The sequence below is a fragment of the Fulmarus glacialis genome, unplaced genomic scaffold (genome assembly GCF_000690835.1).
Source record: "Fulmarus glacialis isolate BGI_N327 unplaced genomic scaffold, ASM69083v1 scaffold5138, whole genome shotgun sequence".
NCBI lineage: Eukaryota > Metazoa > Chordata > Aves > Procellariiformes > Procellariidae > Fulmarus > Fulmarus glacialis.
In genome coordinates this window covers 23,996-45,317 of record NW_009229999.1, presented here as the reverse complement: position 1 = coordinate 45,317, position 21,322 = coordinate 23,996, and the positions used below count along the sequence as shown (strand labels likewise).

Genomic DNA, 21,322 nt, shown 5'->3' with positions numbered 1-21,322 from the left:
ACTGCAAAAATATTTTAATGTTCAGATTGCAGTGGGGAGATTGAAGTTTTAAGCATTCCTTGTGCTTACTGCTCCTAGAAATAAAGCAATGTTGAAGTCTGTACCTCTGCATGCTGAAGGTAACTAGAAGGCACTTTCCAGTTAAGTTCTACAGAATATAATAGAACTATTCTAGGACAGGCAGTAACCAAAGACTTACATATAGAAAACTTTTAAGTCCTGACCAAGAATTGCTGACTTGTTTGGTTTCACTCACATGTGTAATTCTTTTGATTACTGTAGGACTACTAATGGATGGAAACATTTTCGGGATTTTAGTCAAAAAATATAAAAACAAAAGAATAAAGCAAAGTGAATTGTATGAAGTACTACATGCTTTTTTCTTGAAATTTTGGATAATACTTTTCTGTGTTTGTCAATGTGACATTAATTCAGTAAAGCTAATTAACACAATAACACTGTTCAATATAAATTCTGATTTTGCTTTTATTGCAGTTATTTGTGAATGAACTTACCTGAATATGGATCCAGGTGGTGGAAGTCTTGGATTGCAAACACAGGAATCCAAAATGCCTCACACTATGATTATGCAGGATTTTGGTAAACATTTTAACTATTAAAAATAATGAATAAAATCAAGACTGTTTTTCAGGATTTTGCTATATGTTTATAAATGATATCAAGATGTAGAGTTGACTAATATAGTAATGCTATTTGCATGACTTTTTGGAGAAAATGGAAAAGTTAAGATGGTGTATAATACGTTTTTGTATACTTTGTTTGCTGATCTTGAAATAGTCACTTATTCCAAAATATTGAAGTAATTCTGAAAAAAAAAAAGTTAAGTCTGTGGCCCAAAGTGCTCGAGATGAGACAAAATATGTTATTTGGAGTTCAGCGGTTTTGTGGTGTGTGTGCTTCTGCTTGAAATCACATTGACTAGTTGTTACATCTCCAACATACAGGAGATGTAAATAACATCCAGTACAGGATGTAAACAACATCTGAGCTTTTGTATGCTTACCTTGATTACTGTCTCCAGTTCTCCTTTAGGGTATTTCAGTAAATGTGGTGGGAAGTAATGTCTTTGTGTGACAACAGATAACTTATTACGTAGACAACAATTTACAGATTTAGTTAAATCTGCATGTTCACATGTGGTTAGAAGTCTTCTGTCAAGAACATCAGTCCTGGGACTGTACTGATAGAAGAAAACTTGTTTCTAAATTGATTTTTTTTTAAATGGATACTGTTTCTTATGGTGGCAGTGCTAAATAACCTCAGCAATTTTGAAGGTTTAGAGAAAGGACAGCAAGAAATCTCCACTCTTTTCTTTGTGGGTCTCCATTTGTGCATTATGACAGGAGATGATCTCCTCAAGTATTTTTCATTCTGATAAGAACCATTTTCTTGAGTGTTTTATTCATTAAGATTAAAACTGCTATTTATGTGTGTGTTAAAATAATTCACTGTGCATTCTTTTTTTATGTATAGAAAAGTAGTCTGCAAATATGACTGGCCAGTCAAGTCTGTTAATGAAAAACAGATTTCTGCTTCTAGCCATTCCTTGCAACGTGGCAAGTTGTTGGAAATTGTGCTATAAATATTGCGTACAACTGAATATTTATTTTTATCAAGACCCATGCAGTCTAAAGAATGGAAGTCCTTTTATTTTAATAGCAATTAATGTATTGTTACTGCATTTCCAGTATCATGCAAGAATTCTGTGAAGGTTCAAATTGCTACTGTAATCAAATGTTTTCTAACTGGAATTTAAAAAAAGATGAAATTGCAAACTGACCTGTAGTTTTTAACATACCAGCATTGTAAAACCTAAATTTGGGGCAAACTCCACATTATGTCTTGAAAAAAGTGACATGTTTTGTTTTTCTTAATTTAAAAAATACAGGCTGTTTTGGATAGTCTTTTGGGTGAAATGCAAAATACGGATTGTTGAAAAGTAACAGATTTTAGCTTAACAGTGTTTAACTTATCTGTACAATTATTCTATTCCTTAGATAAACTAATTGATAAGGCAATAATTTTAACATTTTTTTCCTCATTCACAATTGTTTCATAGTGGCTGGAATGGCTGGCACTGCTCATATTGATGGAGACCATATTGTTGTATCAGTCCCCGAAGCTGTCCTAGTTTCTGATGTTGTTACCGATGATGGAATAACTCTTGATCATGGCTTAGCAGCTGAAGTTGTCCAAGGACCTGACATCATCACTGAAACTGATGTTGTAACAGAAGGTGTAATTGTTCCTGATTCTGTTTTGGAAGCTGATGTTGCTATTGAAGAAGCTTTAGATACCAGTGATCATGTTTTGACTTCTGATCTAATAACAGAAACCGTTAGAGTTCCCGATCAGGTGTTTGTGGCTGACCTTGTTACGGGTCCTGATGGACATTTGGAGCATGTGGTGCAAGACTCTGTGTCAGGAGCCGACTCGCCTACAATGGTTTCAGAAGAAGTTCTTGTAACGAACTCAGATTCTGAAGCAGTCATTCAAGCAGCTGGTACTGTTCCTGGCTCCACAGTGACTATAAAAACAGAAGACGATGATGATGGCAAGAGTACATCTGAAGACTACTTAATGATATCTTGTAAGTTAAACAAAGGGAGATATGAACAGGAAATTATCTGAAGTAGAAGTGGTCTAGTGGGGAGAAATTACTGTAGCTGGACTCTTGCTGCATTCAGTACTGGAACTCTCAAATAACAGTCTGTTGCCCAGTCAATTCTTGGTGTCTGGATTTGGGTTTTCTGGATGAAAAATCCATTATCGCTGATATAGCAGGAAAGAGAATGTCATTCATGCTGTTGAGTGAATGAGCATGTATGTTTGTGTTTCTGAAACTAGGTATTCCTGAAAATTAAGAAAAACACATTGGAAAGTTAAACATTCCACATATTTTGAGTATAGTACTTTTTTTTAAAATACAGAGGTATATTACCATGTTATGTAGATTTGTGTAAAAATACCATGTTGGGTTTAATCAGTAGAATCCAACAAAGAGGTTTTTAAGATACCTCACTCATAAAGTTTTCTTGTATATGTCAACGAAATATTGTTTGTTTAGCTGTATTAAAAATTGTAATGGGCATTTTATGGTATGTTGTGCTGTTCTGGACTGAACTTGACGTTAAGTGGTTGTGTGCATTAATTGATTGGCTCTCTACACTGGAAAGTGTCTGCCCATTTCAGTTTCCACACGGCATCCAACTCTGAGGAAACTGTATGGTCCTATACTACTTGTAGAGTGTTAAGATCCTACTGAAAGGACCTTAGGTATATTACATTTCTTCAGTGGTTAAATTATACTCAAGATACCAGTTTTTATTGTTACGCAAATTTGATAAAATGTATGATAGTTCATTTTAGATTTTTGACTTCTCCAAATTAGTTCTTGAAATGTGAGTAGGTCAAAACAGATTTTATTTAGTCAGAAGCAATATGTTAAAAAAATGGCAATGCCAAGTGTGTCAAAGTGTCAATCTGTTCACAGCAAGCTGCATTTATTAAAAATTTCAAGACAGAGGACATGACTGATTAGCGATTACAATGATTTCAATATTTGGTAGCGTTTATGTCCCATCTGCAAAAGATATTTTTGTTACTTATTTTTTGTTCAGTATAGGATGGACAGCAATGATTTTTTTATCATTCTATCATTACTGTAATGCCATATGTCACTAACAGAAGTCAAAAAGGGTTTTTTGGAAAAAGAACCAAAAAAATCTCAGTCTAAGAGCAAATTAGACCTACAACAGAAAAATTCCTGTGTGTTTGTAAGTAAAGGAACACCATTTTTACAGTCAGTTGTTTCATTGAAAAAATTCCTCCTTTCTGACAGAGTACTTACGATGAATTGTATTCTGTAACTGCGGTATTTCCAACTGCACCTTTGTAATTGTAAGTAAAGTCATCTTTGGAATTCCTTCTAAGATAGATAAGTGTGATTGATAATGGTAATCACTGCGCTTAGACCAGAACATCTTAAACTTTCAGTAACCGTTGCCTGATGACCCCAGCTGTGTCTGATAATTTATAGTTTTGTCAGCTGTTCTCAAGCCTACCGATGGCTTTTGCAATGTTTCGAAGCCGTTTGAGACCTAGTTTTAAACAAATCGGATTTATATATATGTATAATCATGATATGCCTGAATAATCACCGTTGGAAGCTACATTATTAATCTAGAATTTTGTTTTAAGTAATCATTTTAGATAAATTAAGGCAGTCTCTTGCCTCTGCCAAGTTTTGAGGCTGTATTGTGCTGGGTATGCCAGCTTGACCCAACAAAGTATCTGCTACTGATTTTTTTTGTCAGCAAAAATGAATCAATCTTACGCAGGTGTTCATTTTTTGTTTTTTTTAAAATGTTTTTTTAAATTAGCCTTGAATTTGTTATGTTTATGAGGATAATCTGTTGTGTAGGATAGATAAAAGCCTTGGTTTATCAAGCAGTTTAAAACCCTTTATATTTACTTATATTTTTTAAATTGTCAGATGAAATGTTCAGTAAATGTTGTAGAAGGTTAATTTTATGCTATTTCTTTGGGGTGTGATATAGGACTTTTGAGCCTTTTTTATAATGTAAATCACATCAAAATGATAGTTTTAAAGAACCTCAAAATACTTCTTAGCTGCCTTTTAATGATATCTAGCATCTAAAAAGGAGGGACTTTACATAAAACTACAGATACGCCCTCAGGGAATACCACCAGCTGTTCTGTGGAACACATTTTGGGAACTCACTAAAATACTACATTTTAGGGTGTTGTGACGGATGCACTGGACCCCCTAACCACACAGCTGAGCTGAGTGGAATTTTAACTTACTCTTTTGTTGGGAGTTACAGTTTAAATATATGGAAAGGTGTTCTTTTACCATTTTAAGACAACATTCCCATGTGGATATTCTATACACTATTGGTAATTATATTTTTGTGTAAATACTATTTGGAAAACAGTAAGTTTGTCTTAATAGTTCTATAAACCAGCTGCGTATGATTTTGTAATTGGAAATTTTCGCTGGAAGATTATCACCACTCTGCTATCTCAGTGCAGATGAATTCAGCTTTTTAAAATCAGCCTTATCAGCATAAGACTGACAAATCTTTTTGATGCGTTCACAACGTATGCCACGGGATATGCATGATCCCTTGTTTTCTATCTCCAGAACACCCCTTTAAAAGGGACTTGTGAAAAAGGAAATTAATACAAAACGAATGCATATGGTCTGATCATGCACCCATCCATCTCGTACTGAGATGGGAAAATTATGTACATCCCATTTTGCCGGGGAGGAGTTAGCACACGTGTAGCTTAAAGCGTACCCTTTTTTGTTTTTCAGGTTTGCGATATTCAGACCCACAGCGGATTGCCAGCTCCCGATCCGTGTGTTGGCCCTGCATGCACTATGTTGGTGACCTCATACCCACCAAAGAACAACACTGGAGCTGGCCTTTAGGGGTAAGGTACTGTTCCACCACCACCTCCTTTTTAGTATATTACAATACAGTGTTCATAATTTGCTAAACATTTTAATATTAATATTCCTATATTGTAACCTATGGGATATAAAATAAGTATATCAGACATTAGAAAAATATGAAAAATTGTAAAACCACAGGACTTATCTTGCCCTCATGTTATCCCTATGGGCTCCTATGGTGGGTGTGATATCACCAGCATAGTGCATGCTGAGGCATCACATGAATTGGGAGCTGGCAATCCACGGTGAATCTGGACATCACACACCTGAAAACAGCGAAGTAAGGTAAGTTTAAAATTGGAAGTGTGCTGAGTTTTCCTTTAAACCTTGTTTATTCAGGAGGATTCAGCATATATTTATAAAGGTTCTCTGTTGTGTTTTTTCAGTTAATTTTAAGTGACGAGATAATAATATGTAGTGCTTCTGGTGAATGAGTCAAATCTGGAAGACACTTTTCATATTCCATTGACATAACGTAAGCATTCCTGTTCCTGAGAACTATCACTGGGAAAAGATATCAGATAATTTAGCGCTGATGGGTTAGCAGTCTTAGACAATAGAATATTTTCACAATCTGTTTTTAATAAAAGCCTTACTATTTTGGAACTTGATGAAGATTACATGTCCTGCTGTGTTGATTGTTTTCCCCTTATCTAAATGTGTTCAAAAAATAGATTGAAACCATGAAACTTACTTCATATAAGACAGCAATTTAAGCAATAGAAATTGCCGATTCAGTGTCTTTTGTGGTTGAGGTATTTCAAACAAAAGGCAACTTCTTACAAATGACAGTCTGTATCGGTATCATTTTCTCAGTCCGGTTTATATTTTTTGAATTTTATTATATTACATTTTTTAGAAAAATATAAAAGAATCACTTCAGAAAAGTGATTCCAGAGGCCCTGGGATACACAGGCTTCCCGATATGTTTCCATTACTTCAGCTTAAATTGTAGAGACAGAAGATCTTTGAACATACACAGGATGGTTGATGATGTGGGAGTAACCACTAATTTTAAAAATAATGTTATAAGTTTGCCCCTCTAAGACAGGGCTCCCTATTTTTTAAAGGATATTGAAGATCTGGGGGCTTTACTTGAAATGGTAAAACACAGCATGTAAGCGTACATGCTATACTCATGTATTTTACTTTATATTTTTGGCTGACAATATTTGTTCTTACAAAAATTGTAAAATTGAGGAATTCCTCATTTTTTTTCTTGAGGTAATTTTTGTTGTATTGCAATTGATGTCCTGGTAAGGCAACTGTCTAAAATTGTGTGGTTTTTTCTTAACGTTATTTCACCAGATACATAGTGGTGTAGAGTCATTGTCACCCAATATTAGTTAAATAGTTGGAAGTTTTTGCCATAAAGGAAACTTGTTATCACATACATGTTCAGTAGGAAGTTGCTGTAGTTAAATAACCTACCAGTACTGAAATATTTATTTTCTATGTTTAACTGATAATGCGTTAGGTTTGTAAGTTTAGAAAAAGTTGATGTTGCTTCAGTTGCAGATTTGAAAATAACTTCACTACCACCTACCAATTCTGAAATTAGAATAACAGCTTACAATTAGTGATTTCTTCCACCCAGCCTTTAAATATTCTTTCTGTGTTTTGGCAGCATGTCTAGTCATATAGCTGTATATATAATCTCTCCTGCCTTGTACTATTAGTTACCTCCAGTCCTTCAGAGACTCACACATGCAGCAGGAACGTTCATTGTAGTAAAATTAAACGTAGGTGTATCATTTTGAAGAATTTGGATAAGAAACTTTTGTAAGTGTTAAAAGCCATGCAGAAAAGACCGTTGGTCTTTAATAAATTCAAACACAGTAGATGTATGGAAATCCTTTTTCCAAGATAAGTATCTTTTAGCATCTTCCCTTTTCCTGTTAGCAGAGGATGCGTAATCTTTTCTAATAACATTCTGGCAGCATAAAAAATTTCAATTAGCAGATGCAGTAACAGTCCCATACTGGATATAAAGATGTACGAATTACCTGATGCTGGTAAACTAAAGTGTCAAAGGAATATGCCATGTTCTCTGTTGTGGCTTTCTCATCTGTGGTGTTCATACTCTTACTGTTTTCATTGTCCTGCAAGGTAACGTGAATGCCATGTAGTACATGTCAGATTTTAACAGATTAAGGTGTTGATGTTGCTGGCATCAATTTTAATAGAGATTTAGAATGTTTTTGATTAAAAAAACGAAAACCCTTTTCCTGAGGAAATTTTTACTTTTTTCCTACTGATCCAAGCTTTATATTTTTTCAGCAATGCAATTAATCTCTTATTTACAAAAAGAAATAGCTAAAACATAGCTTTTTAAAATGTTTTCTGTTTAATTTTCGTCAAAATACATAATTTTCAGAGGTTCTAAAGTTAAATCAAATACTTATTTGTACTTACCCACATTATATCTAGTTCTGTCCTCAATAACTTCTATACTCTTCTGATGCAGTCCAAGATTTGTGAAATAGAAATAAGGTTCCTCAATGTGGGGATGAAAAATGGTGTTAGTTGGATAGGTGTTTCTATGGAATCCTGTCCGTGAGTGGGAAGAGCTTAGTTTGGGATTGCTGTGGTGGATTCCCACCCTGCTGCAGGAAAGGCATCTGCTCCTTTTCTATCAGGTTCTGAACCACCTCGCACGACTGCCTGGAGTATTAAGAAAAGCTTAAACTAACTCCAGTTTAGCTCAGTACGCCAGGCTGTAGCCTGAAGTAGTTAAAAGCAGCTCTTCAAGAGCAGTCATCACTGCGCTGAGGGCAGGAGACTTAGAGGGGGATTGGGAACCACTGCAGCCATCCCAAGGTAAGCCATCCTTTCCTCAGAGCCCTCAGTGTCCGCATTGCGTAGACTCTATTCTTAGTCATGAAACACTACTGTCACTGTAATATTAATTTTAATGATTTTTTTTTTTTTTTAACTTAGCATGCACATATTTTAAAGTTATGTATGCAGTAAATCGCAATACTTCCCTGGAATGTATTAAATTCAGATTTTTTTTACATTTTGTGGAGTTGTACTCTATTTAGAGGACTTCAGTGGGTGTTAAGCATTGCACGGTTTTGTGTTGGCCATCTGCACAGGAGCTAATTTTATCCACTGAGAGAAGTGTGTTGGCAATACATATGTCAGAAAGATTTTTAGTTCAATGGCCTCCGTATTGGCATTTTGGGGTATATACATGGATATGGGGGTATATACATGGATATCTCTGCGAATGCCCTTTTTACCAAACTAGTGTTACTTCTACACTTTTAATAGTTTGAATGTAATTTTTGTTGTATAAATAAAATGAGCATTTTGAATAAATAGACCGAATAATCAGAGTGACTAAGTTGCGTACGTAAAGAATGAGAAGTCAATTTCACGTAGTATTTGGATTTACTTTCACTGCATCTTTTAGTCAGCTGTATATTATACAATAATCTTCATTAATTTATATGTTATTTAAGTGGATAAAATCATAATTTCTCTTAGGGTGAAGATGTAGTCAAATTTTTGATGCACACTTCTTTCACTGGGAATATACTGAGGGTCATCACTCTTCGTAAGAGTTTCAGCTACCAGTTTTAGTCACTGGTATCTTAGAGTAGTGAAACTTTTTGGGACTCTTAGACTGTAACAGGCAATTCTGGGTTAATTTTTAACATTTTTGGATAGACGTTTAATTTTATGTACTGATACATTTTTGCTTTCTAAGTGTAATAGTTTCAGACATAACCAATTACCACATTCTGTTTGATGACAAGCTCCCTCTTGTGTTCTTCGTTCTGTAATTCTTGCTGTGTTTCCTGGGTTGCAATAAAATGAGTACTGACCTTCTGGAATCTCTTTTAAGTATCTTGAGATGAACTGTTTTGTAAAGGCCATTTATGAATACAAACCTTTACTATGCATGGGGATGAAGTGGAGAAAATTGTGCTACTGATTACTTTGACTTTTAAAAAATGTGTTTGAACCTCATTATTATTCTCTTATCTTTACAGTGGATGATGTTGGAGAAAAATTGGACCATATAGGAAGCACTCCCTTGAAAATCAGTACCGAGGTGACAAATGATGATGTTGCTAAAGATGACGGGTTTGGTTCAGAAGTTATCAAAGTGTACATATTTAAAGCTGAAGCTGAAGATGATGTCGAAATAGGTACCTTTTAAATTCTATGTATTCTTCCGATAGTATGAATTACTTCAGGGTCTTTTTGTTTGTTGTTCTTAATTTAATTTAATCCACTGACTGGAATTTTTGAATTTTTTTTATTTGTGGAGGCGGCCCATATGCGGTACATACTGGGTGTATATTAGTCTCAAGTTCTTTTTTGATTAGCAGTATTTATTTTCAGGCAACCAAAGCCCAAATATAGAAGTCGTATAGAAGCTGTTTTTCAGCTGCTGCTTTTCTCTGACGTTGCAAGACTGTGTGTCAGCACAGAAAAGCCTCTAGAGTGGATTCCTGTCATTCAACAGTCATCGGTGGCCTTGATGCAGAGAGAGGGGAAGATTGCTGGGGCTTCAGGCGTATGGTCATTTCCAAACCTAACCAAGAAACTTAGAATTGCTCTGTGATTCTCTTTTGAAAAGGATAGATCCAGCACTTCCAGGTGCTTTGAAAGTGGACATACAGCTAACCCATGTTCTGTTCTTTGTACCTTGTAAAAGCAAAGTGCCCCTTACAGTTCTCAGAGCTGAAACCTCTGGCTCATTCCACTTTACCCTTTGCACTTAGGTACTGAAACTCTGCCTCACTGGAACGTGTCTGGCCAGGAGCCCCAGAGCCATTCACAGGGCAAATCAGCCTGACTCTGTTCTTCCTGGAGTGGAGAAGGGCCATCATCTCCCATAGACTGGTAGCATTGGCCTGGCTATGCTGTGAAAATCTCAAATTTTAGACAGAACTGTGGATTAGATCAACAAAGTCCTCCACAATCCTAGTGCTATTCTTCAAGTAGCATGAACTGCTGCTCCAGGAAATTTTTGGCTGTATGGTGCCTTTTATTTTTCTGCTCTGAGAAACAAGTAATCTTTTCAGGTCAAATTAATGGCAGAAAAGGATTGTTCCAGGGATGATCAGACTGCTAGCTAATAGGGCAGTTGTCTTTGGTTTTCTCTCTCTCTCAGGGTAGGTTTGGAATTAGTTAAGACTGTCTTATGAGTTGCTCAGTATCTTTTGCAACATGATACAGTGTAGATTTTGGAGCCTGTTAATCAAGTCCTTCACGAGGTTGCCAAAGTAGCTTGATATATTTTACTATCCTATTTGGAATAGACAGTATCTGATTCGGCTGAAGGTTAGAGAGTATTTCTGTAAGGCCCTGGGGTTTTCAGTATTTGATCCTTAATTCTTTTCAAGTATATGAGAAGGAGGTTGTGAAGACCATGTGCTTTCTGAGACCATGGGGAAGCAGCATCTTAACATCCTTTATCTATTGTGACATCTGTTTCATCTGCCAGTTCCTACATGAATTGCCAGGCCCTGTTCTTGAAATATGGTTTCTTCCTCTGGGGATAGGTTGTCAGTCTTGAGGGACAGACTGCTAATGCAGCAGCAGGAAGAATCGGAATCTCTTATGGCTGAAAACTAATTTACAGCAGGGATGTTCTCATGAGCTACTCTCAGTGCTTCTGATATAGCCAGGAGGTAGCCCTGGCAAATTAACCCGTTCATTACTGGTGAGTACTTCCCCTTGGAAAGAGCTGATTGTGTTGATAATGTGTGTTCGTTGCTCAGCATTAAGGAGTACAGAAACTGAGATGACAGTCTTCACAAAGAATATCCAAGATTCAAGTTTACCCATTAGCAGTACTCTCTTGATCTTTTTGTATGTGGGGGTGGGGTGCAGGGCTCTTAGGTGTCATCCATTTGCATTGCAGTCTAGTTACTTGGATAAATGTCCCGGCAAAGCCACTTTTGGCAAAAATTATACAAATGGGCTTGGGTGGCAAGAATGTTTGGCAGATTCTCTCATTTAAAAAACACAGGGAATGATGGATCAATATATTTGATTTAGATTCAGCCACCTAGCTGAGCATTTTCCATCAGGACCATTTGTAGTGGCGAACAAGGACTCTTGATATACCAGGTGTTAGCTTGTTCTGCCATATTCTGCAGCTTCTCTACTCACTGTTCAGTCCCTGAGATGCATGGAAGACTAAGCTTCAGTATTTATCTGCCACCTCTCTCTGACTCAAGCATCAATATCAAGTTCCTGGTTGGAACTTGTTCTTTTGCTTCTGTTAAGTAAGTCAGTGGGCCAAAGCTTGTTAGTCACCCGGAGCGGGACCGTGTGGGCAGTTGTTCTCATTTCCTTCTTTCCAACTGTTACACCTCAGATTGTGTTGTCTCCAGGGATTCGGTGCAGCCCCTTAACGTACCTGCTAGTCTGTCTCTCTAGATAATGTTCTTGTTGTTGAAATAATTGGCAGTAACAGTTGCTCTCTCATAGTTTGAGAAGTGTGACCCCAGTATAAATTACTGCTCAGTCCTGTGTAATGAGTCTGGGACATACGCATCTTTGTATGAAAAATTACCTAAGAATCCGTTACTGCAAAGTGAGTAAATAGGGTTTTGGGAGAGGAAGAGGGATGAGAATTAGCTGTTCACATCTCAAGAAGGAATTTAAAGACTGTGTTCTGGGCAAGATTAGAATTACAGTCATTTTTTTGGTGGGCATGGGCAGGTGTATGTTTCCAGTTGCACCTGAGATCACTGCTAGCGTGTGTAAAAGGCTCTTGATCCTTCTTGGGTAGTGGTTGTTCAGTCCTGAATTTATCAGGAGATACTGAGAGAACTTCTTCCTTATCTGCCCCAAAGTATCAAAAACATTTAATTGGAGTTTTATGAAATAGCTTTGTTCTAAATAAGAAAAAATACTTAAATCTGAAATTAATCTTAACAGTGGCTTTTTTAACGTTTACTTAATGTGTTTAACTTCTTTTTGTTAAAGGTGGGACAGAAATTGTCACAGAGAGTGACTTTCACAATGGACATTCTGTAGCTGGAGTAATTGAACAAGGAGGTGTTGGTAGAATGCAGCGAGAAAAAATGGTTTACATGGCTGTTAAGGACTCTTCTCAGGAAGATGAAGATATTAGTAAGCATAATAAGAAACATTTTTGTTTCTCATGCTGTTTGTACAACAATATAAACATCGTTCTCAAGGACTTTTTTAATTTTTCTGAAGGATTCTTCAGCCTGAAGTAGTAGAAAACTAAGCACATCTTCCCTAAAAATAAAGAGCAGGCTATAATTATTTTAAAGTGATGTGAATAAATGCACTTTGTGCATACTATATGCAATCATTTCATTATTTATATTAAATTTAACGTGTCCATGGATGAAGTTAGTGAGGTTAGTCAAATTTCTCATTTTTCTATTTTCCTACTGTGAATTGCCGTGTTTAATCAGCTTTCTGGCAAAGTGGCAAATAAATGTCATCAGTTACAAGATTATAAGTTTGTATATTTAAATTTATGTTGGTATTTATTTTGGATTTATATTTATTGATATGTGTTTTCTCTCTTTAAGGAATGTCTGAATAAACAATGATACTCTAAGGGAAGGGGTGATTCTAAATGCCAAAGGAAGAAAAGTAATTTGTAACGGGTATCAGTCAGAGTGAGAGCAAATTAAATGAAGGAAAATTTAGGATGAGCAGAATAAAATTAAGGATTCATTCTTCTCCTTTAATCCAGGCTGTGCTGAAATAGCAGATGAAGTTTATATGGAAGTTATTGTAGGTGAAGAAGAAGCTACATCACTTCCAGATACACAGCTTGAAGACTCTGGCGTGAATAAAACTTTTGTCCCTGTTGCTTGGGCTGCTGCTTACGGTAGGAATCAGTATGCTTATTTTCTGAAGATCCTTTCCGTTATTTTCTCCCTAATCTAGCTTCCAGAATCTCTGTGGAGATGTGATAATCTCTCTCCTAGGGATTTGGAAACAGCTCCTTCTGGCCTTCTAGCAGTGTCAGTTAGTGGAGTTCATTAAACGATGTGAAAAATTATTTTGACATCATTCGTTACCTTTTACACATAAGGTCCTTAGTTTGTTCGCAGTTCAATATGAAGAAAACAATTCCATTTTTACATTGGTGGTTTATTTCCAATGCTGGCCTGTCAAACAGATTACTTCAGTAGTTGATTGTCTTGCATATAATGAATGGATTGGTATATGTTTATTTTTATGAAGTAGAAAGGAAAGCTGTTAGGAGAATTTTTATACTGTTCTTGATTCCAGCTCAGAGGTACAGAATGCGTGGCTGTTTTAATGGTTGTTTCAATGGTTGTTGAAGTTGGCTGTTGAAGATCTTACAAAAACAAGAATAGCCTTAAGTATTTTACATTAGCTAGGACAAGGGGAAATAACTTTGAAAAGGGAATAGTAGGAATAAATGTGTAAACATGTTCCTAATAATTTCAGTCTATATACCTGTTTTAAGCCTGTTAGTCCTTCAGGTTAGAAACAAAACCAAAAAAGGTTATTTGTTCTCTGCAGCCATGCTTCAAATAGTAGAAGTGTCTTACCAGGATATCTTGCGAATTCTGAATATTCTTTTATTTCATTTTTTTTTCTTGGATTTTGGCATGTTAAATGTATATTAAGAGGTATCGGGTCATCCATGGTTTATGTTATAATTAAGTAAGCAAGTTAGTCAGTTAAAATTCATTGGTGTAATATTTCTGAGCACAGTAGTTGGGTTGATAAAGTGTTTTAGAACCACAGAGCCTTGGCACATAGCAGTAAACACTTTAAATCCAAAATGAGGAATATACTTGTAGGGTATTACTTCTGTGTCTCTCAGAACTTTGTAGTGCCTCATATAGATGAGTGCTGAGTGGCTGATAAGGTCCAAGTCTTCTTATCTGCCTAGTTGTACTCTAGAAAAATCGTACTTCGATCTCAAGAACAAATAGTGGATTTCAGATAACCTCATTTCTGGATTGGTGTCTGAGGTTATATATGAGGTTAAAAGTTTGCAGAAACAAGCATGTTAATTATGAAAAGCAGGAAAGACAGTCAGCATGGTAAGCGTGCAAACACAGCTTTAGTGGATATTAACTATTCACAAAGATGTGATTTTATTTCCTGGGTCTCATAATTACAAAATACTGAACTGTTTGTGGACTGCACATCTCAGTTTGGATAGAGTTAAGCTGTTACCTGACAGCTAAGTTAGTTTTCTGACATTGTCAGACTTTCAAAGCCATCATCTTTAAAAAGAATTTTAATTTATAATGACTAAAATACCATTTTCTGCAGGAGATGAAAGAAGGCTACCCAGAAGATACGAAGATGGTCAAGCGGCAGGTAAGAGCATGTAACTGTGCTTGGTACAGCATTAAAACTAACTTGCTGTCTTTGAAAACATACACATTTATGTGTCAGTTCTCCTAATCAGTGAATGCAAAAAATTATCCATAAAGTATATATTGAAGGACTCCACAGTCTTTCTCTACTATTTTGAAATGAAAAGAATTCTAGATGTGTTGTAGGCCTTCAGAGTGGGTGGGGAAGTTGGGAGGATCTGCCAGGTTTTTTAATACAGTTTTGTAGTCAGAAAAGAGATAATGCAGTTGTTAAGAAGTAAAACCAAGTTAAATAGAAGGAAAAAACCAGCATAACTCATAAGAGATTAATGTCTTGAGAAGTATGGGAAATCAAGAATATATCTGAAAATTAATGTTTAAGCAATTACATTCTTGACCTTTGCCAGTGCTTTATATTGGCACTCTTCTTTTTTATATATGTTCATTGTAGAGGAATGGGCAATGTTTTTTTTTAAAGAGTAGATACGCTGCTGTGCAATTCCAGTCATCAGTCCCAAAGAAAAAAGTTGTTTAAGGTTTTTTATGGTGTCTAATTTTTGTTTCTAGGAAATAACTTGGATACACGATTAGAAAACAAAAACGGTAATGCAACACAATACCTGCAGATTTGTGATAGCATTAGCACTAATAGAGTGCTAAAACAAAAAACCAAGAAAAGGAGGAGAGGAGAGGCCAGGCAATGGCAAACAGGTAAACACTGTGTGGTTATGCGTATTGTCATGGAGTGGCGCTTACTCCTGTATTATTCTTTTGGGGTTTTTTTAAGCTGATGCAGAATTTAAAAATATAAATGATGATTTGCATATTTCCTGTGTCCTTCCCCCCTCCAATTCTGTGCATAGAAAACGTAATAATTTTTGCTATTCAAAGTCAGTACACTTAGGGCTGATGCAATTCATTTGAATTTTGCAAGCTGTTAAAAAGTAATCATGGGTATATTCACTGCACATGTGATATTACTGATCTGTTTGAGCAGTTTCTAAAACAAAACTATATAAACTATAGGTGCTGTGGATTGGTTGTTTTTAAACTACTGACCCATTCTCTGTCTGCTGCAAGTGTAAGTGCATGAATCTGAACAGCAGTTGGCTGATTTAAAACTTCTTAATCAGTAAATTTGTTTCCTTCATAACTTGTTTTTGTTTGTTTAAAAACAGCTGTTATAATAGGTCCTGATGGACAGCCCTTAACAGTTTACCCTTGTCATATTTGTGGGAAAAAATTTAAATCCAGAGGATTCTTGAAAAGGCATATGAAGAATCATCCAGATCATATGATTAAGAAGAAATACCAGTGTACAGACTGTGACTTTACAACTAACAAAAAAGTAAGTTTCCACAATCATCTGGAAAGCCATAAACTTATAAATAAAGTTGATAAAACACATGAGTTTACAGAATATACAAGAAGATACAGAGAAGCAAGCCCCTTGAGTTCTAATAAACTAATACTGAGGGACAAGGAGCCTAAGCTACACAAGTGCAAATATTGTGACTATGAAACTGCAGAGCAGGGACTACTCAATAGACATCTACTTGCAGTTCACAGTAAGAACTTCCCTCATGTATGTGTGGAGTGTGGGAAAGGATTCCGTCATCCGTCAGAGCTGAAAAAGCATATGAGGACCCACACTGGGGAAAAGCCATACCAGTGTCAGCACTGTGTCTTCAGGTGTGCTGATCAGTCCAATCTGAAAACTCACATCAAAACCAAACACGGGACTGATTTGCCATTTAAATGTGAGCACTGTCCCCAGGCATTTACAGATGAAAAAGAACTGCAGCAGCACACAGAATTATTTCAAGGGCATAAGACTCATCAGTGTCCACATTGTGACCATAAGAGCACCAATTCAAGTGACCTGAAGCGACACATTATTTCAGTTCACACAAAGGATTTTCCCCACAAATGTGAGGTATGTGAAAAAGGCTTCCATCGTCCATCTGAGCTCAAAAAGCATAGTGAAACCCATAAAGGTAAAAAGATACATCAGTGTAGACACTGTGACTTTAAAACCTCAGATCCTTTTGTACTTAGTGGGCATATCCTCTCAGTTCACACCAAGGACCTGCCTTTTAAATGCAAAAGATGTAAAAGAGGATTTAGGCAGCAAAATGAACTTAAGAAGCACATGAAGACCCACAGTGGAAGAAAAGTTTATCAATGCCAGTATTGTGAATATAGCACTACGGATGCGTCAGGCTTTAAACGACATGTAATATCAATACACACAAAAGACTATCCACATAGGTGTGAGTATTGCAAAAAGGGATTCCGTAGACCATCTGAAAAAAATCAGCATATAATGAGGCACCACAAAGAGGCCATAATGTAATATATGATCTCAAGAAGGAAGCAATTTAGAAACTGTGATATGCTAATTGGGGAAAAAAAAATCTCATGAACTGTTTCTCCTGGTTTCAAAGCTTGATATTAAATCATAACTTTACATTCTTTGTATTAAAAGTCTTAAAAGTATTAGGGTTGACAGGGGATCTCATAGCCCTATGATTGTTGCTTATCAGAACCTAAAGAGCACTATAGAATGCAGAAGGATGGATGAATGTCTTAAATTTGCAGAAAGATGGATGAATGTCGTCAAATTAATAGTATTACACATTGTTAAGCTATAGAAGACAAAATGATGATGATGATTGTGTTATCCATTTTGTCAGTAACAGCATTTGTCTTCAATATGAAAACAGTTCAGATACATGGTGGGGTTATTTACAAATTGTTTGCAAAGGCAACTGAGTCTAACTTCTTGTGCAGTTTTGAAAGGAGAGTGTTAGTCAGTCACTTGATCATAACGTTTTTAAATTGTGCCTGGAAGTTAAATTCCAGAACTGGTCAAATTTGGGGGGGGTTGTCCCTTTTTTTTTGTTTGTTTTTAAACATTTCATTGGGAAACTTCTTCATTTCCTTTATTAGTTCAGGTCCAACAAGTAATTTTTTAATGGTTTTCAAAGCTGCTAACCTATTTTATTGCAGGATATGATGTTTAAAATATAGCATTATGTTATGATCTCAAAGGTGGTGTTCTGGTGCTAGGGTTAAAGATGTGTATGTATATAATTTCCCTTTTTTATCTGAAACTACAGTTGAATGTTGTTCAGTATGGCACATAACAAAATTAACTTTGAATTTGACCTTTTTTTTTTAAAGGATAAAATGGATGCAGCTCATAGTGTTGTGACTCAACACTAATTTTTTTTCTCGCTACTTTAAAATCTTCTCTAAAAAGAATATTAAAGACAAAGTTGAAAAATGTAGGGTTTTTTAAATTAAAATTCAGAGTACTTAGAAGTTCTTTAGGGCAGTGTTCTTAACAGGTATGACTATTACTGTCCTACCTCCTAATATGAAATTTTCAATATAGACATAAAATTGCACCTTTTAATCAATTCTTTAAAAAAATGTATACAATACTATAAACATGCATTTTCAATCTGTAAGAAAGTATATATGCAGTATTTAACCAGAAAAATATGCTGCCACTAGAGTTTGGAGGTGGATCTTCAGTTTACAGTGTACACATTTAAAATATGCATCCCTTTAAACAATGCTTTGTGTTAGCATGCTGCAAATCAAATGGCGCTTAATATAACAAGCTGGTCTAGGGCTATTTAATGAAAAACCTGTTCATAAATGTTATGCATATAGTGTGTATTTTTTACTTTTTTAGTTGCTTCATGTTTGCACACAGCTGTTCACATGATAAATTGTAACTTCATGCTATATTGTGGCTTTGTGTTTCAGATAATGTTCATATTTTGTTTTTGCACCAGATGAGAATCAGTTCCTTGAGAATAAATTTTTTTTATATTTCTAAACTTCAGAAAGTTAAATTTGGGAAATCTCTTAGAAAAATACGTGTTTTATGTGGCTGTAAAAAATGATGTACACGCTGTAAAATAAGATTGTCACTGTTATGTGGGATTATTATTTCTAAATGTGTTACTCATCGTAACGGGCATACAATAAAACGCATCTCTTGCACTCCAAATTTTTTGGAGTTTGCTTTTCATTTATGGTGTTTAGGAAAGTCTCATTCTGTGTAAATTTGCCTAATATTTTTAATTACGTTATTCACTAATTAATATGTAGTAACATTTCAAGTAAACAGGTTACTTGAGGTGTATTTATCAGAGTATAGAGGGGAGAGTATTGGGGTTTTATCTGACTAACCCTTTAAAGTTACAGGTGATGTATTTGTGCTTATTTCTAAAATAATTATCAAATGCGATACTGACATTCCTTTGAAATTTTTTCCTTTAAGTAAAGAGAACGTAAAACTTCTCACATATTTTGGGAAAAGCCAGGTAGGTTTTGTTTTTTTATCTGTGTAATAAGAACAGCTTGCAAAATGAAATACTAAAAATATTGCTATCTTAATTTCCCTCTCTTTTTAGAATACTTGAATTATGACATCAGTAATAGATTAAAAACTTTGAGAGTGCGATATTAAATGAACTCTTCATCAAGGATTTCCAATGGGCTTTTAGTCAGTGAACTCGTAGCTTTTGTACTAAAGAACAGAAATGATGCAGACATGAACCTATTCATCTGTTTTTTGTTTATACTACTTTTTTTTGTATGCCCAGCAATCCAAGGAGGAGGCCGTAGCATTCAAAAAAATCTTAGCAATTAAAGTTGTGGTTTTTTGACAATTTAATGCTTTATTCCTGAATGTTATATTGAATACATAGACTGAAGGAGTTTCTTCATAGCAGACTGAAGATGATCATTCTGACTCTGTGACAAAGCACACATCCATGCTGGCTCATTTTTCCACCTTACAGATGGATGGAATAATCAGGTACTTGAGTATTTTAAACATTTGCTATAGCCTTTTATAGAAAGACTTAATCCCACATTGCCTAAGAGTCAGTCACAGTTCATGGGGTACAGAACAGGATGTGGGGTCTAGAAATGACAGAAATTAAACTTCGGTATTTTAGACAGTGGTATGAATTCTGGACATAATGCTTTTAAGCATTGCATTCAGGTCATGTTTTGATACCTTTTATTATTCATACTTGGTATGTGCCGGTGAACTATATTAACGTTTACATTTTACAGTGTATGTTTGAGGACAACAGTAGTGTTTCTTCCAAGGAGTGCAGTGGAAGGCTTTGACCTTTACATATCTGATAGTTTAAAATGACGTATGTGGGTTAATTCTTTCTGTGATGAACAGTTGTTTAGTGTAAGATTGTTGTTTAGTGAGTGGTATCTCCTGTTCTTAAGCGCGTGCTACGCTGTGGGGCATCAGATTTGCTACCTAGATTTTTCTACTGCATCTATTTTTTTCTTGCCCTAAAACTACACATACCATAAAGGGCACACAAGTTTTTTTAACATATTTAATGATAGCAGAAAGTATATGGTGTTTGCTGGATAAAAGTTTAACTCATTTACAGCTTCATCATTATATTATAGAATGATTAAGTTATGTAACTTTGTATTACAGAAGTTGCAGTTGATGCTGAGACTTAACAGTCTGTTCATCCACCGAATGAGATTTCTTTTTAATTAGGAAAAGTCATACCTTTTGGAACATTGAAATCTGTGAGGAACATGTTTGTCAAGATGTGAGGGAGGGGATAGTGGTTGGAAAAACCGCAGCTGTAGTTGGTTGTTAAGTTAAGGTACATACACGGGGAAAGTGTGCAGGACTTGAAGGAGGTGCAGACTAAGCACAATCTTCTGCGTGTGAGCCCTGCTCTTCGTGATGGCTAGGTCGAGAAACTGAGTTGTTAAACTTAGCAGGATGGTTGCAGGAAGCCTTGTCCAATGTGCAGTCTCAAAATGAGTTACCACTTTCCTTTGGTTGGCTTATTGCGTTAGCATTTTGAATGTTTCTTTATATTAATTGTTTGTCTCTTCCTCTCTTGGCAGCGTATGGACAATGAAACCTAGCTAGGAAGAAAGACTGTGGAAACAAGGTCTGTCAAAGGAGGAAAAGCCTTGAGACTTAACCCACACAGTACTAAGGTTAATGGATTACTACCCATGTGTTGTTATATTTCAAACAGTTTAAAAAAATCAGTTTGTCACACTTTTTGCTTGAGTAGCGGTTTTAAAATTCAGTAGCTTATGATACTGCTGGGAGTGTGTGCTTCTACTTGGCCCTTTGCTGGTTCTGTCCAGTGCTGCTTAGACGTTTATGACTGAGGCTGGACTTACGTATTGTTCATTTGAAATTCCCACCGATGCTCCTTCTTCCAGAATTGACGTCTTTCTGTATAGCGGCGGATGTCGAAGCTTCTTGTAACTGTCCAAGCTGGATGGTGAATAGGCAAAGGAGGGGGTTGAAGATGTTAGGAGGGCTCTGGTGGTTTAAAAAAAAAAAGTAATACTGTGATGGATGGAAGGAGGAGGGAATCGGCAAGAAAAGGCCTGTGCAATGTATTGCAGGTGTGACATTGGGGCTGTGGAGGAAATGACGTAGAAGTTGGGTTTAGGGAAGGGAAAA

General features: G+C 35.8%; 1 protein-coding gene across 2 annotated transcripts; it reads left to right on the top strand.

Moving 5' to 3' along the window:
• Positions 1-521: 521 nt before the first annotated feature.
• ZNF711 (zinc finger protein 711) lies at positions 522-17,231 on the top strand. 2 transcript variants are annotated; one of them, XM_009584045.1, is made up of 8 exons: positions 522-600; positions 2,081-2,611; positions 9,505-9,663; positions 12,461-12,607; positions 13,209-13,346; positions 14,777-14,824; positions 15,391-15,534; positions 16,002-17,231. In XM_009584045.1, the coding sequence occupies exons 1-8, from the start codon at positions 522-524 to the stop codon at positions 17,177-17,179; spliced, it is 2,424 nt and encodes an 807-aa protein (XP_009582340.1). In that variant the 3' UTR covers positions 17,180-17,231. The 2 variants fall into 2 exon arrangements, with proteins under 2 accessions (XP_009582340.1, XP_009582341.1); XM_009584046.1 differs by lacking the exon at positions 13,209-13,346.
• The last annotated feature ends 4,091 nt before the right edge of the window (positions 17,232-21,322 follow it).